The following is a 14,948-nucleotide window of genomic DNA, read 5'->3' on the forward strand; positions in this document are numbered from 1 at the left end:
TGACCGGTTTTGCTATATGAGTTAAAACCATATCCCAAAAATTCTAAAGTTTCACACACAGCATAAAGCTATGCATGAGCCTACCTATACAAGTATTACATTTAATGCAAATATTTGAAACAGCTTCTTCAGTTGAAATGCTCTTATCAGTGGCATAATCGCTTTGGTGAAGTATACAAAATTGAAGCTCTCGCAGCTTAGAATCAATTCATAGTGAGAGACTGTATATTCCTAAACAGCTTCTCAATAGCAATGGTGCTGACAACTGTACGACTCCGATTGCTTATTGTTGGAATTGCTTTTACAATTTGTTTTGAAATCTTTTAACTTTCTTTCTAGGTTCCAGATCCTCGGTTTCCCTTTCTGGGAGTTCATTTCACTCCACGGATGGACGGGAATGTCTGGCTTGGTCCTAATGCAATACTGGCCTTTAAACGAGAGGGTTACAGGCTCTATGACTTCAGTGCCACAGACCTTTTGGATGCAGTGTGCTTCAGGTGAATGTCTTAGAGAGAGAGGACCCTATGGGTCCAATTCATTCAGGATTTTCTCCGAGGACAAGCAGGATGGTAGTTAGTCCTCACACATGGCCAGTACTATGTGTGAGGACCAACTAGATGGAGCCCGATGTGGAAAACTTATGTCAAAGTTTCTAGAAACTTTGACTGGGCATGCTGAGCGTGCCCAGCATGCCCTGTACTACACATCCACACAGGGTCCTTCTTCAGTCTCTTTTTTTCCAAGGAGCTTTCAGCATCGCGGTTTCATTGAGCTCTAAAATGTTGGCATTTTGCCTTGTGGAAAACTTCTCTTTTTGCGGTTTTTCGCGTCTTTCTTCTAAGGTCTGTCTCTGAGTCCCTTTCAGTGCCTCCCAAAGTGTCCCCAGTCAGGGTTTTTAGCATTCAGGTAAGTTTTTTCTTTCGCAGTTGGTTTCCCCCGTGGTATTGGCGCCTCAGTGCCCAGCTTCCATCGATGCCCGCTGCCATCATTCCGTCTTTTTCCCATTCATTTCACTCTATCATGGCCACATCTGGTTGTCTCCGATGCCCCCAGTGCCAGAGGACCATGTTATTACTGATCCTCATGAGGTTTTAATCCTCTGCCTGGGGGCATCGCATGACGTCCGAGGTTGCCCTCTATTCGCCCAGATGACGCGAAGGGACGTTTGCTTCAACTCGACAAGATGGACAACCTCTTCGGGTTGAGGAAGTCCGAACCATCAGCGGTGACATCGGCATTGGAGGACCTCAGAGCTACACCGATGGACACCAAGCCATCAACATCGGCGGGACCATCGGTTCCATCCAGGTTGCCGGTGGATATGGGCACTGGTGATCGACTGTTGTAGATCTCCTCCGGGCCAAGGACATCGGGTTCATTGTCCTTGACCTCGGCACCGGGGAAAGACTGGACCAAGCATCGTGGATAGACAAGATGCATTGGTACCGGTCACTATCGATGCATGATGCTGGGCATGCACTGGCTTTTGCCACGATGCCCCTGAAGCGACCCCATGGTGAGGAGCACCAAACCTCCCATCGATGCTTGTGGTCTGCAACGGTCTCCACCAGTCCTAGTGCCAGTCGTCGATCCCCCTCGAGGGGAAATGCTGGCCCCCCTCCTTCCTCCCAGTTGTGTTGGCATTGGCAACCTTCGAGGAGGAGCTGGAGTGTCGAGTCCAGCTAATGGTGGATCAGGTGCTGCAGGGTTTCAGTCCCACGGCACCGATAGAACTAGAGCTGGTGCCGCCCGTGCTCATACCACTTCTGGAGAAGCTCAGTGTGCTCGTCGATGCCTTACTGACCTAGCTGGCATTGGTTCTTGGGACACTACCGGTGCCCATGGGGCACTGAGGCCTTCCTTTACCGATATGGTGGTTATCGCCAGCTCCAAGGAGGAGGAACCTCCGCCGAGGCCGACAGAGACAGGTAGTCCCCTGTCCAAATCCACTCTGGATGTCGGTTAAGCACCTAGGTCCCCATCCTGTGGTATACAGGGGAGATGAGAGTCCCTACTCTTGGGGGGATGATCAGATGGAATCCTCCGAGGACTCGGATAATCTCCCATCAGACCCTTCTCCTCCAGTAGACCGAAGGAGGTCCCCACTGGAGGACTTGACCTCAGGGTTTGTCAGGGTGATGGTGGAGGCCATCCCATTCCAGCTTTTGACTGAAGAAGACGCCAGGCACAATATGCTTGAGGTTCTTCAGTTCATGGTGCTTCCTTAAGAGATTGTGGCAGACCCGATACACGAGATCCTTATGGAGTTGCTGCTGAGGACTTGGGAACACCTCCTAACAGTGCCTCCATGAATCAGAAGGCGGATTTACCTTGTCCAAAAGGCTGCTGGATTCAATAAGCGCCAGCTGCCCCACCAATCGGTGATGATCGAATCTGCCCTCGAGGGCCAAGTGTTCTCGGACCCACTCCTCAGCTTTCAGGGAAGAACCATAGTGCAGTGGACACTCTTGGGAGGAAGGTGTTCCAAGGTGCAATGCTTATTGCTCACATTGCCACCTACCAGTTCTACATGAGCCAATATTTGCGGGACATCTGGAAGCAGGTGTAGGAAGTGGCTGAGCAGCTGCCTCAACAGCAGCAGGACACCCTCATGTCGCTGGTGCACAAGGGCTTAGAGTGTGGAAAACACGAAATCCATGCGACCTACAATGTTTTTGGAATGGCATCAAGAAACCCACCTGCTACTCCGCAGAGTTGGGTTTCTCCTATTTTTTATTTTATCGTAATTCTGTGTTACAAGACTGAAGAGGGAACCCGCGTGGTAAAGGGCATGCTGGGCATGCTCAGTGTGCCTACTCAAAGTTCTAGAAACTTTGACATAAGTTTTCCGCATTGGGCTCCATCTGATGACGTCACCCACGTGTGAGGACTAACATCCTGCTGTCCTCAGAGAACACCTGTTACAGGTAAGCTTTCTCCAGGGCAGTGCTTTCTCCAGGGCATTTCCTATAGCTACACTGGGCCTTGGGTGTTGAAAAATGAACTCTAGGCAGCAGACATAGAAAACACCATTTCACTTTTAGAAGGAAGCTGTTTGGGAAAGTGCACTACTAGAAAATGTTTTTTGTATGTCTAATAAAATGTTGGTGAAATTATTTTCATAAATTAACTGAAAAATAGTAGTGCGTGATCCCCCCTCCCATTGTGTGTGAGGGAGCGTGGATCTGCTAACCAGGGTGGGTGAGCTGTAAAGTCACGTGCAGACATGTATTCTCATGCCTGTGACATTTTTGGCCTGTATCCAGATCAATGAAAGGGTTTTTCCCTATTTTGCATCTCTTGGGGAAAAACCCTTTAGCTCATCTGGCCCTTAGTCATAGTGTGGGAACTTTCAAAGGGATTTCTACAGATAAAAAGCACTTTATCTGTGTAAATTGATTCTTTGAAAGCTGTCCACCCCCCCCCCCCCCCCCCCCACCTTGCTGTTCACAGTACTTTTACCCGTGTCCAGAAAGGGCAGAGGGAGGTCGAGGGAGGGAGGGAAAGTCAGAGCAGTACATTGGACCTGCTGTCCCCACCCCCTCCACCAGCTGGATTTTCAAAGGGGAATTCCGCCCAGGGCCTCCCTTAAAAAATGTGCTTGCACTCCCACGAGTAGTTGAAAAATGTCCTCCTCCTATTTGTGCCATGGCATAGTACTAAAATGTAAGGATACATTGCTAGGGTGGAAATGAGTGTAGAGTGGTGCTGTGTGCTCTGATTTCCCTGAGCACAGGATAGAGGCAGGCCTGGTATGGAAGGGGAGCGCAGGCATGTTGCACCACGGAGATCCCCAGAGCGCAGCCAGACCAGAGTGGGCTGTACCTCCCCCAGTTACTCCCGCACCTGTTTCTCTATCTCCCTTCCCTTGTCTAGAAAGGCCCAGACTGCAGGGCAGATGGTAGAGGGAATGTTTAATGGGAAGCTGAGCTCCTTCATGATAAATTAAGACTGAATGAACAAGGATTGCATCCCATGTCTGGGCTTCTTCTAGTGAACTGTTATTATAAAATGATTCCTTTTACCTCTGCTCAATCACGACTTACAGCCTGGTCCGCCTTCAGCTCCCAAAGGCATCTGCTTTGCTCCCTTGGTTAGATTTTCTCACGTTTCCCTCAGCTGCAGGGGTTGTTCCAGTTGTTTCACGGATTGAGCGCCACCCTTCTCCTCGGACTGAGCGACAGCCTTGAGTTTTCTTTATCAAGACACGTCACATTTGAGAATCTGTTTTAGTTCAAACTAGGCCGACCGGCTGTCCACGGCTGCCTCAAAGCGCTAGTGACAGTGTGAGGCACTGCGGGCGCTGGCTAATAAACCGCACTTGATTTGTGATTTCCAGTGGTCTCCGCAAGCTGGTGCTGAGGAATTTCTGGATTGGAATGGATGAAATGTACAGGGGCTGGTTCCTGAGTGCCCAGGTGAGGCAGCTGCAGAGGTTCATCCCGGAGCTTTCTAGCACCGACATTCTCAGGTGAGAAAAAGGCAGATCTTAAGCAGGAAGGGCAACTTATCCCCAAATCATCTTTTACCACTGAAGGGTTTTTCTTTATTTCATATTTTTGAGTGATTTTTCTGCCAAATTGCAAAACCAGCAAAGGGAACAGATTATAGTAAGAAGTCTATCTCCGCAAATAATATATTTGATTACTATGATTCATCTCATGTCTCCGCTTCTTATTACCAAGTAATGCCTGTGCACTGTCCCCAGAGCAACCCTCAGAGTACTGCTGCTCCCAAGATTAAATGTAGAGCTCTAGGAGTGCCAGATGTGGTGGAATTCACGCTCAGCCTCTAGTACAGTCTATTGCAGGGGTAGGAGGCTCCGGTCCTTGAGTACCACAAGCCAGTCGGGGTTTTCAGGATACTCCCAATGAACGTGTATGAGACATAATATTTGCATGTAATGGAGGCAGTGCATACAAATGCATCTCATGAATACTCGGTGGGTTGAAAAGCCGGCTGGCTTGCACCGCTCAAAAGACTGGAATTGCCTGCCCCTGGTTTGTTGCTTTCTCCTTGGGAGTAAGAACCGTCACAGCAGACATCCAGCCTTCTCAGAAGGGGGGGGAGTCACCTCTGTCCAATTTAAAGCACTGTATCTCCTGGGCAGAGTAATTAACACATTTACTGGAATAGCAGGATGTAGACCTAAACTGAATTCCTCTGAATAGGGGAGCAAACATTTATTTATTTATTTCAATATTTAGAGATTGTTAATCAAAATTTCTTAGCAGTTTGTATACTCACATTGCCAAACCATATGAGCAAAGGTAGCCCATCTCTCCCAGATGTATTAGAAAGGGGCAATCTGTCCTGTACTCCAGAGAGATCACGTAAAATGATCTCTCTGGAGTACAGGACACCTTATGAAGGAACCTAAGCCCAGAGGTTTAGCAATAGACAGAATTTCTGTCCAGGTGGCCAACATCCCTTAAGTCCTGACCCCCATCCCCACGTCAGTCAGCTGAGGGTACACTGCTCTTCCCATCCCAATTTGCGCTGTTGGCCCAGAACGCTGTACTCTGCCCATCCCGACCTGCATCGTGGGCTTACGATGCAGCTCCCCCTGTCTGTCCTGACCCATGCCATAAGCTGAATTTAGCCCATAGCCACGGGCTGTCACTGCAGTGGTTGGGAGGGTGGGCTTATAAAAACTGGAGTAAACCTTGGGTAATTATGAATGAAGGCTCATGGCACCATAGCCAGAGGGCAGTTCTGATTGAGCTAGAAGACTGAAGAAGCAGGGGGAACTGTCAACCCATGTCCCCCACCCTCAAATAAAGCCCTTAGTAAGAACAATAATTTTTTTTTTAGTAGAATTGGAAGCCCCGTCTGTTAAGTGTTTTCATAATCCACAAGGTGAAGGTATAGCAGCTCCCTTCTGCCACAAGAGGGCAGCAGAATCCACTACAGTGATCAACCAACAATCTATAAGAAATGAGGTTAATTCTCAAAACTCAACAAATGCGTAACCACATTTGAGTATTCTTGAGAATCTGTGTGAGACTAACTTTATTCCCACTGTATTTATCTTACTTTAAAAAAAAGGGTCTATTTATTTCTCAAAATGCAAGTTTAACTTTCTATTGCTTTTAAATTGGAATGCTTAAAGTAATTCTATATAAAATAAAATTGTAAAATGATCCTTTTAAATTATTTTACAAATAAGGTATATATTGACTGAGCCAACAAAAAGTAAAACACATATCCTCTGATGCAGAGTGCTAATACTTACATTTCTATCATGTTATTCATCCGTCCCGGGAAAAAATGTTAATATTAAACATTATTTTCCTTCTCATTTTTTGGATGTATGTATCTCTTACCTCTCTCCACCTGAAATCTTTGCACATGTTGAAGATTGTCATTCTCTGAATCTATTATGTCTGTCCCCATAATCGCATTACAGGCTATAACGCTGAATCTGATATCTCTGTCTCTGTGAGTCCACTGCAGGCTGTCATTCTGTGAATCCTCACACTGTGAAACTTATAATTCTGTCTCCGTGCATGCACTATGGGCTGTCACACTGTAAATCCAATGTCTCTGTCCTCTTGAGCACAATATGGGCTGTCACTGTGAATCTGTTGTCTCTGTCCCTGTTCACGCACTGTGGGCTTTCGCTCTATGAAGCTGATAATTCTGTTCTTGTGCTGCATGCATTGAGGGCTGTCACACTGTGAATCCAATATCTCTATCCCCCTGAGCACACTATAAGAACATAAGAACATAAGAAAATGCCATACTGGGTCAGACCAAGAGTCCATCAAGCCCAGCATCCTGTTTCCAACAGTGGCCAATCCAGGCCATAAGAACCTGGCAAGTACCCAAAAACTAAGTCTATTCCATGTAACCATTGCTAATGGCAGTGGCTATTCTCTAAGTGAACTTAATAGCAGGTAATGGACTTCTCCTCCAAGAACTTATCCAATCCTTTTTTAAACACAGCTATACTAACTGCACTAACCACATCCTCTGGCAACAAATTCCAGAGTTTAATTGTGCGTTGAGTAAAAAAGAACTTTCTCTGATTAGTTTTAAATGTGCCCCATGCTAACTTCATGGAGTGCCCCCTAGTCTTTCTACTATCCGAAAGAGTAAATAACCGATTCACATCTACCCGTTCTAGACCTCTCATGATTTTAAACACCTCTATCATATCCCCCCCCCCCCTCAGTCGTCTCTTCTCCAAGCTGAAAAGTCCTAACCTCTTTAGTCTTTCCTCATAGGGGAGTTGTTCCATTCCCCTTATCATTTTGGTAGCCCTTCTCTGTACCTTCTCCATCGCAATTATATCTTTTTTGAAATGCGGCGACCAGAATTGTACACAGTATTCAAGGTGCGGTCTCACCATGGAGCGATACAGAGGCATTATGACATTTTCCGTTTTATTCACCATTCCCTTTCTAATAATTCCCAACATTCTGTTTGCTTTTTTGACTGCCGCAGCACACTGAACCGACGATTTCAATGTGTTATCCACTATGACACCTAGATCTCTTTCTTGGGTTGTAGCACCTTATATGGAACCCATCATTGTGTAATTATAGCATGGGTTATTTTTCCCTATATGCATCACCTTGCACTTATCCACATTAAATTTCATCTGCCATTTGGATGCCCAATTTCCCAGTCTCACAAGGTCTTCCTGCAATTTATCACAATCTGCTTGTCATTTAACTACTCTGAACAATTTTGTGTTATCTGCAAATTTGATTATCTCACTCGTCGTATTTCTTTTCAGATCATTTATAAATATATTGAAAAGTAAGGGTCCCAATACAGATCCCTGAGGCACTCCACTGTCCACTCCCTTCCACTGAGAAAATTGTCCATTTAATCCTACTCTCTGTTTCCTGTCTTTTAGCCAGTTTGCAATCCATGAAAGGACATCGCCACCTATCCCATGACTTTTCACTTTTCCTAGAAGCCTCTCATGAGGAACTTTGTCAAACGCCTTCTGAAAATCCAAGTATACTATATCTACCGGTTCACCTTTATCCACATGTTTATTAACTCCTTCAAAAAAGTGAAGCAGATTTGTGAGGCAAGACTTGCCCTGGGTAAAGCCATGCTGACTTTGTTCCATTAAACCATGTCTTTCTATATGTTCTGTGATTTTGATGTTTAGAGCACTTTCCACTATTTTTCCTGGCACTGAAGTCAGGCTAACCGGTCTGTAGTTTCCCGGATCGCCCCTGGAGCCCTTTTTAAATATTGGAGTTACATTTGCTATCCTCCAGTCTTCAGGTACAATGGATGATTTTAATGATAAGTTACAAATTTTTACTAATAGGTCTGAAATTTCATTTTTTAGTTCTTTCAGAACTCTGGGGTGTATACCATCTGGTCCTGGTGATTTACTACTCTTCAGTTTGTCAATCAGGCCTACCACATCTTCTAGGTTCACCGTGATTTGATTCAGTCCATCTGAATCATTACCCATGAAAACCTTCTCCATTACGGGTACCTCCCCAACATCCTCTTCAGTAAACACCGAAGCAAAGAAATCATTTAATCTTTCCGAGATGGCCTTATCTTCTCTAAGTGCCCCTTTAACCCCTCGATCATCTAACAGTCCAACTGACTCCCTCACAGGCTTTCTGCTTCTGATATATTTTAAAAAGTTTTTACTGTGAGTTTTTGCCTCTACAGCCAACTTCTTTTCAAATTCTCTCTTAGCCTGTCTTATCAATGTCTTACATTTAACTTGCCAATGTTTATGCTTTATCCTATTTTCGTCTGTTGGATCCTTCTTCCAATTTTTGAATGAAGATCTTTTGGCTAAAATAGCTTCTTTCACCTCCCCTCATAACCATGCCGGTAATCATTTTGCCTTCTTTCCACCTTTCTTAATGTGTGAAATACATCTGGACTGTTCTTCTAGAATGGTATTTTTTAACAATGACCACGCCTCTTGGACATTTTTTACTTTTGTAGCTGCTCCTTTCAGTTTTTTTCTAACAATTTTTCTCATTTTATCAAAGTTTCCCTTTTGAAAGTTTAGCACGAGAGCCTTGGATTTGCACACTGTCCTCTTCCAGTCATTAAATCAAATTTGATCATATTATGATCACTATTGCCAAGCGGTCCCACCACCGTTACCTCTCTCACCAAGTCCTGTGCTCCACTGAGAATTAGATCTAAAATTGCTCCCTCTCTCGTCGGTTCCTGAACCAATTGCTCTATAAAGCTATCATTTATTCCATCCAGGAACGTTATCTCTCTAGCGTGGTTGTCACTCTGTGATGTCTCTGCCCCATGTGTACACTGCAAGCTGTCACACTGTGAATCTGTTGCCTCTGTCCACGTGTGTATACTGCAGGCGCTCACTTTGAATCCCTTGTCTGACTTGTGAGTGCACTATTAATTCCCTGCTCTTTGCTTTAATTTTTTAGGGGTCCTTCTGGAGTCAGAGCCCAAGCCCTGGACAGAGATGGTAACCTAGTGGATGACTTTGTGTTTGATGGAGGCACTGGGACTATTGCAAGCCGGGTTCTTCATGTCAGAAACGCTCCATCTCCTGCTGCTACCTCCTCCCTCGCGATCGCAAAAATGATTGCATCCGAAGCTGAGCACAAATTTGATCTGATTTAAATGAGAAGTTTATATAATGGACATGAACTGTTAATAGCTCAGGAAATTTACTTTTAACACTACTTTTGTATGATCTGTCTTCAAAAATAATAAAATGTTTAAATTATGCAGATAATTTGGAATCTTAATCATTTGACGTAAAATATAAAAGCTTCAAGATGTCTTGTTTGTTTTTGTTTAATGACAGTTCTGAGTGTACCAGTTATTCTGAGTTGAAAGTACAATTTTCTTTTTTAGTGTGAAAGTTGCATTTAGACAAAGGTAATAAGAGTAAGGATTAACCTATTTTTCTTACAAATTTAAGCTTACGTTTGCTTAGTTGAAATGCTCATCCGTGAGCATCTGGCCCGGCAGTGTACATATCTGTAAGTTCAGTGATGGTAAACTTTACTTTTATGTCATGCATGTTCCTAAAATGAATAGTCAAGCATGCCAGTGACAGGTTGTCTGATTGCTAATAGGTGATTTTTATTCTTAATTTTTTTTAAACTTTGTTTATTGAAACTGGCAAATCAAACATAAATCATAAGGATAAAAAATCAATGGTATCTCTACAATGTACATGTGAAAGTGCATAATAGGAGTCTTCCAAAGAATACAGAGTCTAATAAGGAGCAAATCAGTATCAAAACATGGAATCATTATCTTAGAACAAATTCCCAATTCTTCCCTTTATTTTTTCATACATGGCACTATTATTCGCCAGCTCATGTGTCAATTTTTCCAATGTGCAAGTAAGGGAGTCATTTTCCAGAATGTGGCTATTGTGAATCTAGCCGCTAACGACGATTGTCCACATAATTTACATGAATACAAATTCGATTCTCCTATACCTCCCCCCCCCCCCCCCCATAACAAACATAAATCAGGCCTGAAGCACACCGCAGTGCCCAGAATGTCCCCAGATTTAGCTTCTACCTGCAAGGAGAATGAACAAACAAAGAGGAACAGGACCACCACACGTGCATTAGGTCCCTTCCTCTCCAACAGAGTCTCAAAAAGGAGGGGATAGAACTTTATATAAAAAAAAACAGGGTACCTGTACATCCTACGCAATAGGTTGTACATTAACCCCCACCCTATGGCTGCAGAGAGAGAGAGTGCATGAGCCATCCTCCAAATCCTTTTCCAGTCCCCATCCTGTAACTTCAACCCCAAGACTTTTTAATGTTGGTAAGTGCTTGAAATATTTAATTTAAAATATTATAAAGTTTCACTCATGATGCATAACAGCTGTTGAGGCCTACTTAGAAATTCTTTGTCAGGTGCACACTAAGGCATTATTTATGGATAAGAGTACAACTAGTTGGGCTCAGACCTGTATTATGTATTTATTTAATTAATTTTTAAAATGTTATATACCGACAACTGTTTGCACATCGTATCGGTTTACAAATAACTTATAACTTACAAATAACTTCGGAACAATGATATCAAGGGTAGCAATTAGGCATGGGGCCTTTACAGTGAACAATAAAGCATGGAGGCAAAAACATTGCAAAAACAAAGCAAACAAAAAATATTAGGAGAAAGGTTGGGTAAAATTCAAATTGGAGGTGGAAAAGAGGGGAGGGAAGCATTTAAGTACCGACATAAAATAAGATAGAAGGCTATGTACAATATTTTACAAGATGGTTGATGTGGTTACTAGGTTTTTAGGGTGGGAGAAGGGACATTGCATGGAAAGTCGGAAGTACAGATTAATGATTTAGGGAGAAATATCAGAATGGTTTCTGTACAAAAGTGACGGGACAATGGGGGGATGGTAAACGTTTTAGGAGAGCTATTCGATGTTATCAGAAACACAGTGTAGAAAGGGTTTTTAGAAGTTGGTCGCAGGGTGTGTTTGAGCAGAGGAAGTAGATAAGGAGGGGTAGGCTTGTAGAAAGAGCCAGGTTTTAAGTTTCTTTTTAAATTTGGGCGTAGATGTTTCAGTGAGTATGTCAGTGGGCATGGAGTTCCACAGGGAGGGGCCAGCAAGTGAGAACGCTCTGTTTGTTGTGGAGATGAGTCTAGTGGATTTGATGGTCGGATCAAATCCACTGTATGCCTACTGCCCACCCACGTTAAACTTAGCCCCCCCCCCAAAAAAAAAAGAATCAGTTCTGGTTATGCCACTGCTTCCTGGGGGCCTACAACCTCATTCAGATTCAATAGGGTGATGAGTGGAAGACTGGTTTGAATACCATGGATGGGCACTATGAGTATATGGTCATGCCCTTTGGACTTTGAAATCACCTGCCATATTCCAAGCCTTTATCAATTATGTTTTCCAAGACCTCCTTTCTTACTATGTAGTGGTCTACCTCGATCTTCTTCTCAGACCTGGCCACCCATAGGCAGAATATAATGGAGGTCCTTTCTCATTTTTATCAGCACCAACTCATTGTCAAATTTGAGAAGTGTGTGCTTGAATAGAATCAAGTTAATTTCTCTACGGGGGCATTAGGATGGTGACCTGAGTAGATGTGCATACCTGTGCTCCTAGAGTTTTTTCCATTTTCATATTTTAATACCCCTTTTCTCCCATATTATGGGGAAGCAGAAGGGAGTTGTGAGACGTTTTTCTTCTACCAGGAAAACTCATCAGTCAACTATTCAAGGGTACTCACTGATTCTGCCCCAATGATATCGGAGTTTGACTTGGCCGGCTTAGGGACTGCCTGTCCATCGACAGCTGAAGTCTCGTTCAGCTCTGATGATTGTTCGATGCCACAACCTTTGGGTGGAACTGTCCATGCAATGGAAGGGATGCCAGAGTAAATGGAAAACTCTGGTGTCTCTACCGCATCATCGGTCAGCGCCTCTCTGCTTCAGTTCGCAGCTGGTGAGGGCAGTGGAGTTCCAGCTTTCCAGGGAACCTGAGAGAAGTGCTGGGGGAGTGACTGTGGAGATTCCAGCATCTGTTGAAACAGATGGCGCAGGGGAACCTGGTGCTTGGTGCACAGAAGGTCCAGGATGCCATTTCAGGTCTTCAGCTTAGAACAGTTCTATTTAAACCTTCTCTAGTGATTGTGGACAGTCTGTGGTCAGCAATAGTGGCCATTGAGAAAACTGTTTCTTCTCTTGCTCTTTTTACATTTGACATTCACTTAAAAATTCAGAATCAAGGCCAATGTTTGCTTGTTTGTGAGAATAAAATATCTGATTTGGAGGCATCTGTGTCCAAATTAAGGAGGTTCAGCTTAATCAAGTTAAGGATTTAACACTTTCTTTCGTGGAGGATTGAAAAGTTTTCCAGGAATTTGAATCTGTGAGTTCTTAATTTTCCTCAAATCCAGCTAGTTTCTGCTTCTGAACTATTTTTTTTTTATCTAAGTGATTTTTATTGTCAATTCAGTAAAATACCAAACAGAATTAGAACATGGTAACTACAGTCTCGTAGCAAAAAATCGCTTAAGTACAATATGAACATGTTCCATTATGTACATCTGAAACAATTGACTATTTATTAATACTAATACAAGTACTAATACCCCCCTCCCCCCACCCACTGCTTCTGAACTATTTAAATCATATATGAAGGAAGTTTTGCAGATCCCTCACAGAAACAGAATTGCCTCCAATTCAAAAAATGTACTATCTACCCACTGCTAAGAAGCACGGAGATAAGAGATTTGGATCAAATTCTTTCTAATCTAACTGATTTTTTTGAAAATACTGGATAAACTGTTTCTTCTAGAGCTACACTATTGGTTACTTTTTTGTTTTTGCAAGATCATAATCATATTCTTCGAGAAGAGATGCGGTGGGCCGTGAGCAGAGCCCATCCCGCTCACAGCTGAGAGGAGAACAGACTTGTGGCAAATGAGAGAGAGAGAGAGGGCCTGGGAACTGCCAAAGACAGAAGATACAGGCCAGGAAAAACGGGAAGGTCCAAAGAAACAAACCGGAAACAGATCCAATATTGCAAGTAGCAACCAAAGAGCCTCCTCTGCCGTCCCCGGCTCCACCACTTAACTCTCTGCCTCCCGGTGGGTCTCCCCACGTGTGCCACGGGGGGAGATGCCGACGAAAAACTGGGGGCAGAGCTCATACAAATTTAGAAGGAAGAAGGAGAGACCAAGAGAATCTGAGAGCCAGAGAGAAATTGGAAATGTATGTGTATGTATGTGAGGGTTCCTCTGTGTGTATATGTGAGATAGAGAGTGGGAGCCTGTGTGAGAAAGTGAGTGCATATGTGTGTGTGTGTGTGTGTGTGTGAGAAAGGGAGCCTGTATAAGGGTATGTATGCCAGAGAGAGAGAGGGAGCCTGTGTGAAGGGTGTGTGTGTTGGTGCAAGATACAGTGTCTGTATGAGGCAGAGTATGAAAGAGAAAATGAGAGAGAGGGAAGGTGTGTGTGTGTGTGTGAGAGAGTGAGCCTCTATGCGAAATGTGTATGTGAATGAGAGAGGGAGCTTGTATGAGTGCGTGTGAGTGAGGGATTGTGTGTATATGAGATAGCAATGGTGTTAATGAGAGAGAGACGGAGGGAGCTTGTGTGAGGGTGCATGTGTGAATAGGACAAGGAACCTACATGTGTATGTGTATGTGTGAGAGGGGGTCTGTCCAAGTGAATGAGGCTGTGTGTATGAGGGAGAGAGGATGTAAGTGAGAGAGCATATGTGTGCATGTGTGTCCGGTAGAGTTTGCATGTGTGGGAGAGCCTGTGTGTGTTTGTGTATGAGAGAGAACGAATGTGTGTGTATATGACAATCTCAGGGCATCTGGAAATCAAAAGTTCTCAGTGGTTCATTTTAGATCCTTGTTAGTTTTAATCATTTAGTTAATTTATTTAGTTATTTTATATACCGTCGTTCCAAATAAAGATCACAATGGTTTGCAACATAACATACAAATTATGGCATGACTTATACAATGACTTAATGTAATCACATAACATACATGGGAACCGATGCAATACTGTGCGTTCAGCCAAGCTCACTGTTTAACCACAGCTGGACGAGGGCTGTGTAGGCACAACCTGAGCCCCTTATGCAATAAGGGGATTAGTACCTCCACAACGCATGTCCAATGCACAGGGAAACTAATAGCATTCATCACATGTAAATGCATGTGAATGAGGCCATTATTCAATCCCAATGCAAAAATAAAACATGCATCCAATATACACATTTTTGCGCTCAGAAAAAGTTGTACAAAAAAGCAGAAAATACTGCTTTTCGGTATATCCTCTGACTTAATATCGTAATGATATTAAGTTGGAGGAACGAGAAATTAAAAAAAATATATAAAAATAGTGCCGGCGGTCAGGTTCGGGAAATGGATGCTCAGTTAACTAGCGCCCATTTCCCGATCCTATGGCTGTGCGCTGATTAGGAAAACAGACGCTGATAAATTCAGCAACCG

General features: G+C 43.7%; 1 protein-coding gene across 2 annotated transcripts in view; it reads left to right on the plus strand.

Annotated features, from left to right (window-relative positions):
* Window positions 1-9,712, plus strand: part of L2HGDH (L-2-hydroxyglutarate dehydrogenase) — a 42,400-nt gene extending 32,688 nt beyond the window's left edge. For both annotated transcript variants that reach the window (XM_029598360.1, XM_029598361.1), the window contains 3 exons: window positions 340-497; window positions 4,340-4,471; window positions 9,399-9,712. In XM_029598360.1, coding sequence (XP_029454220.1) covers window positions 340-497; window positions 4,340-4,471; window positions 9,399-9,597 — 489 coding nt within the window. In that variant the 3' untranslated portion in view covers window positions 9,598-9,712. The remainder of the gene's footprint in view (window positions 1-339; window positions 498-4,339; window positions 4,472-9,398) is intronic.
* Window positions 9,713-14,948: the final 5,236 nt, after the last annotated feature.

The sequence above is a fragment of the Rhinatrema bivittatum genome, chromosome 4, assembly GCF_901001135.1.
Source record: "Rhinatrema bivittatum chromosome 4, aRhiBiv1.1, whole genome shotgun sequence".
In the NCBI taxonomy this organism is placed as follows: Eukaryota; Metazoa; Chordata; class Amphibia; order Gymnophiona; family Rhinatrematidae; genus Rhinatrema; species Rhinatrema bivittatum.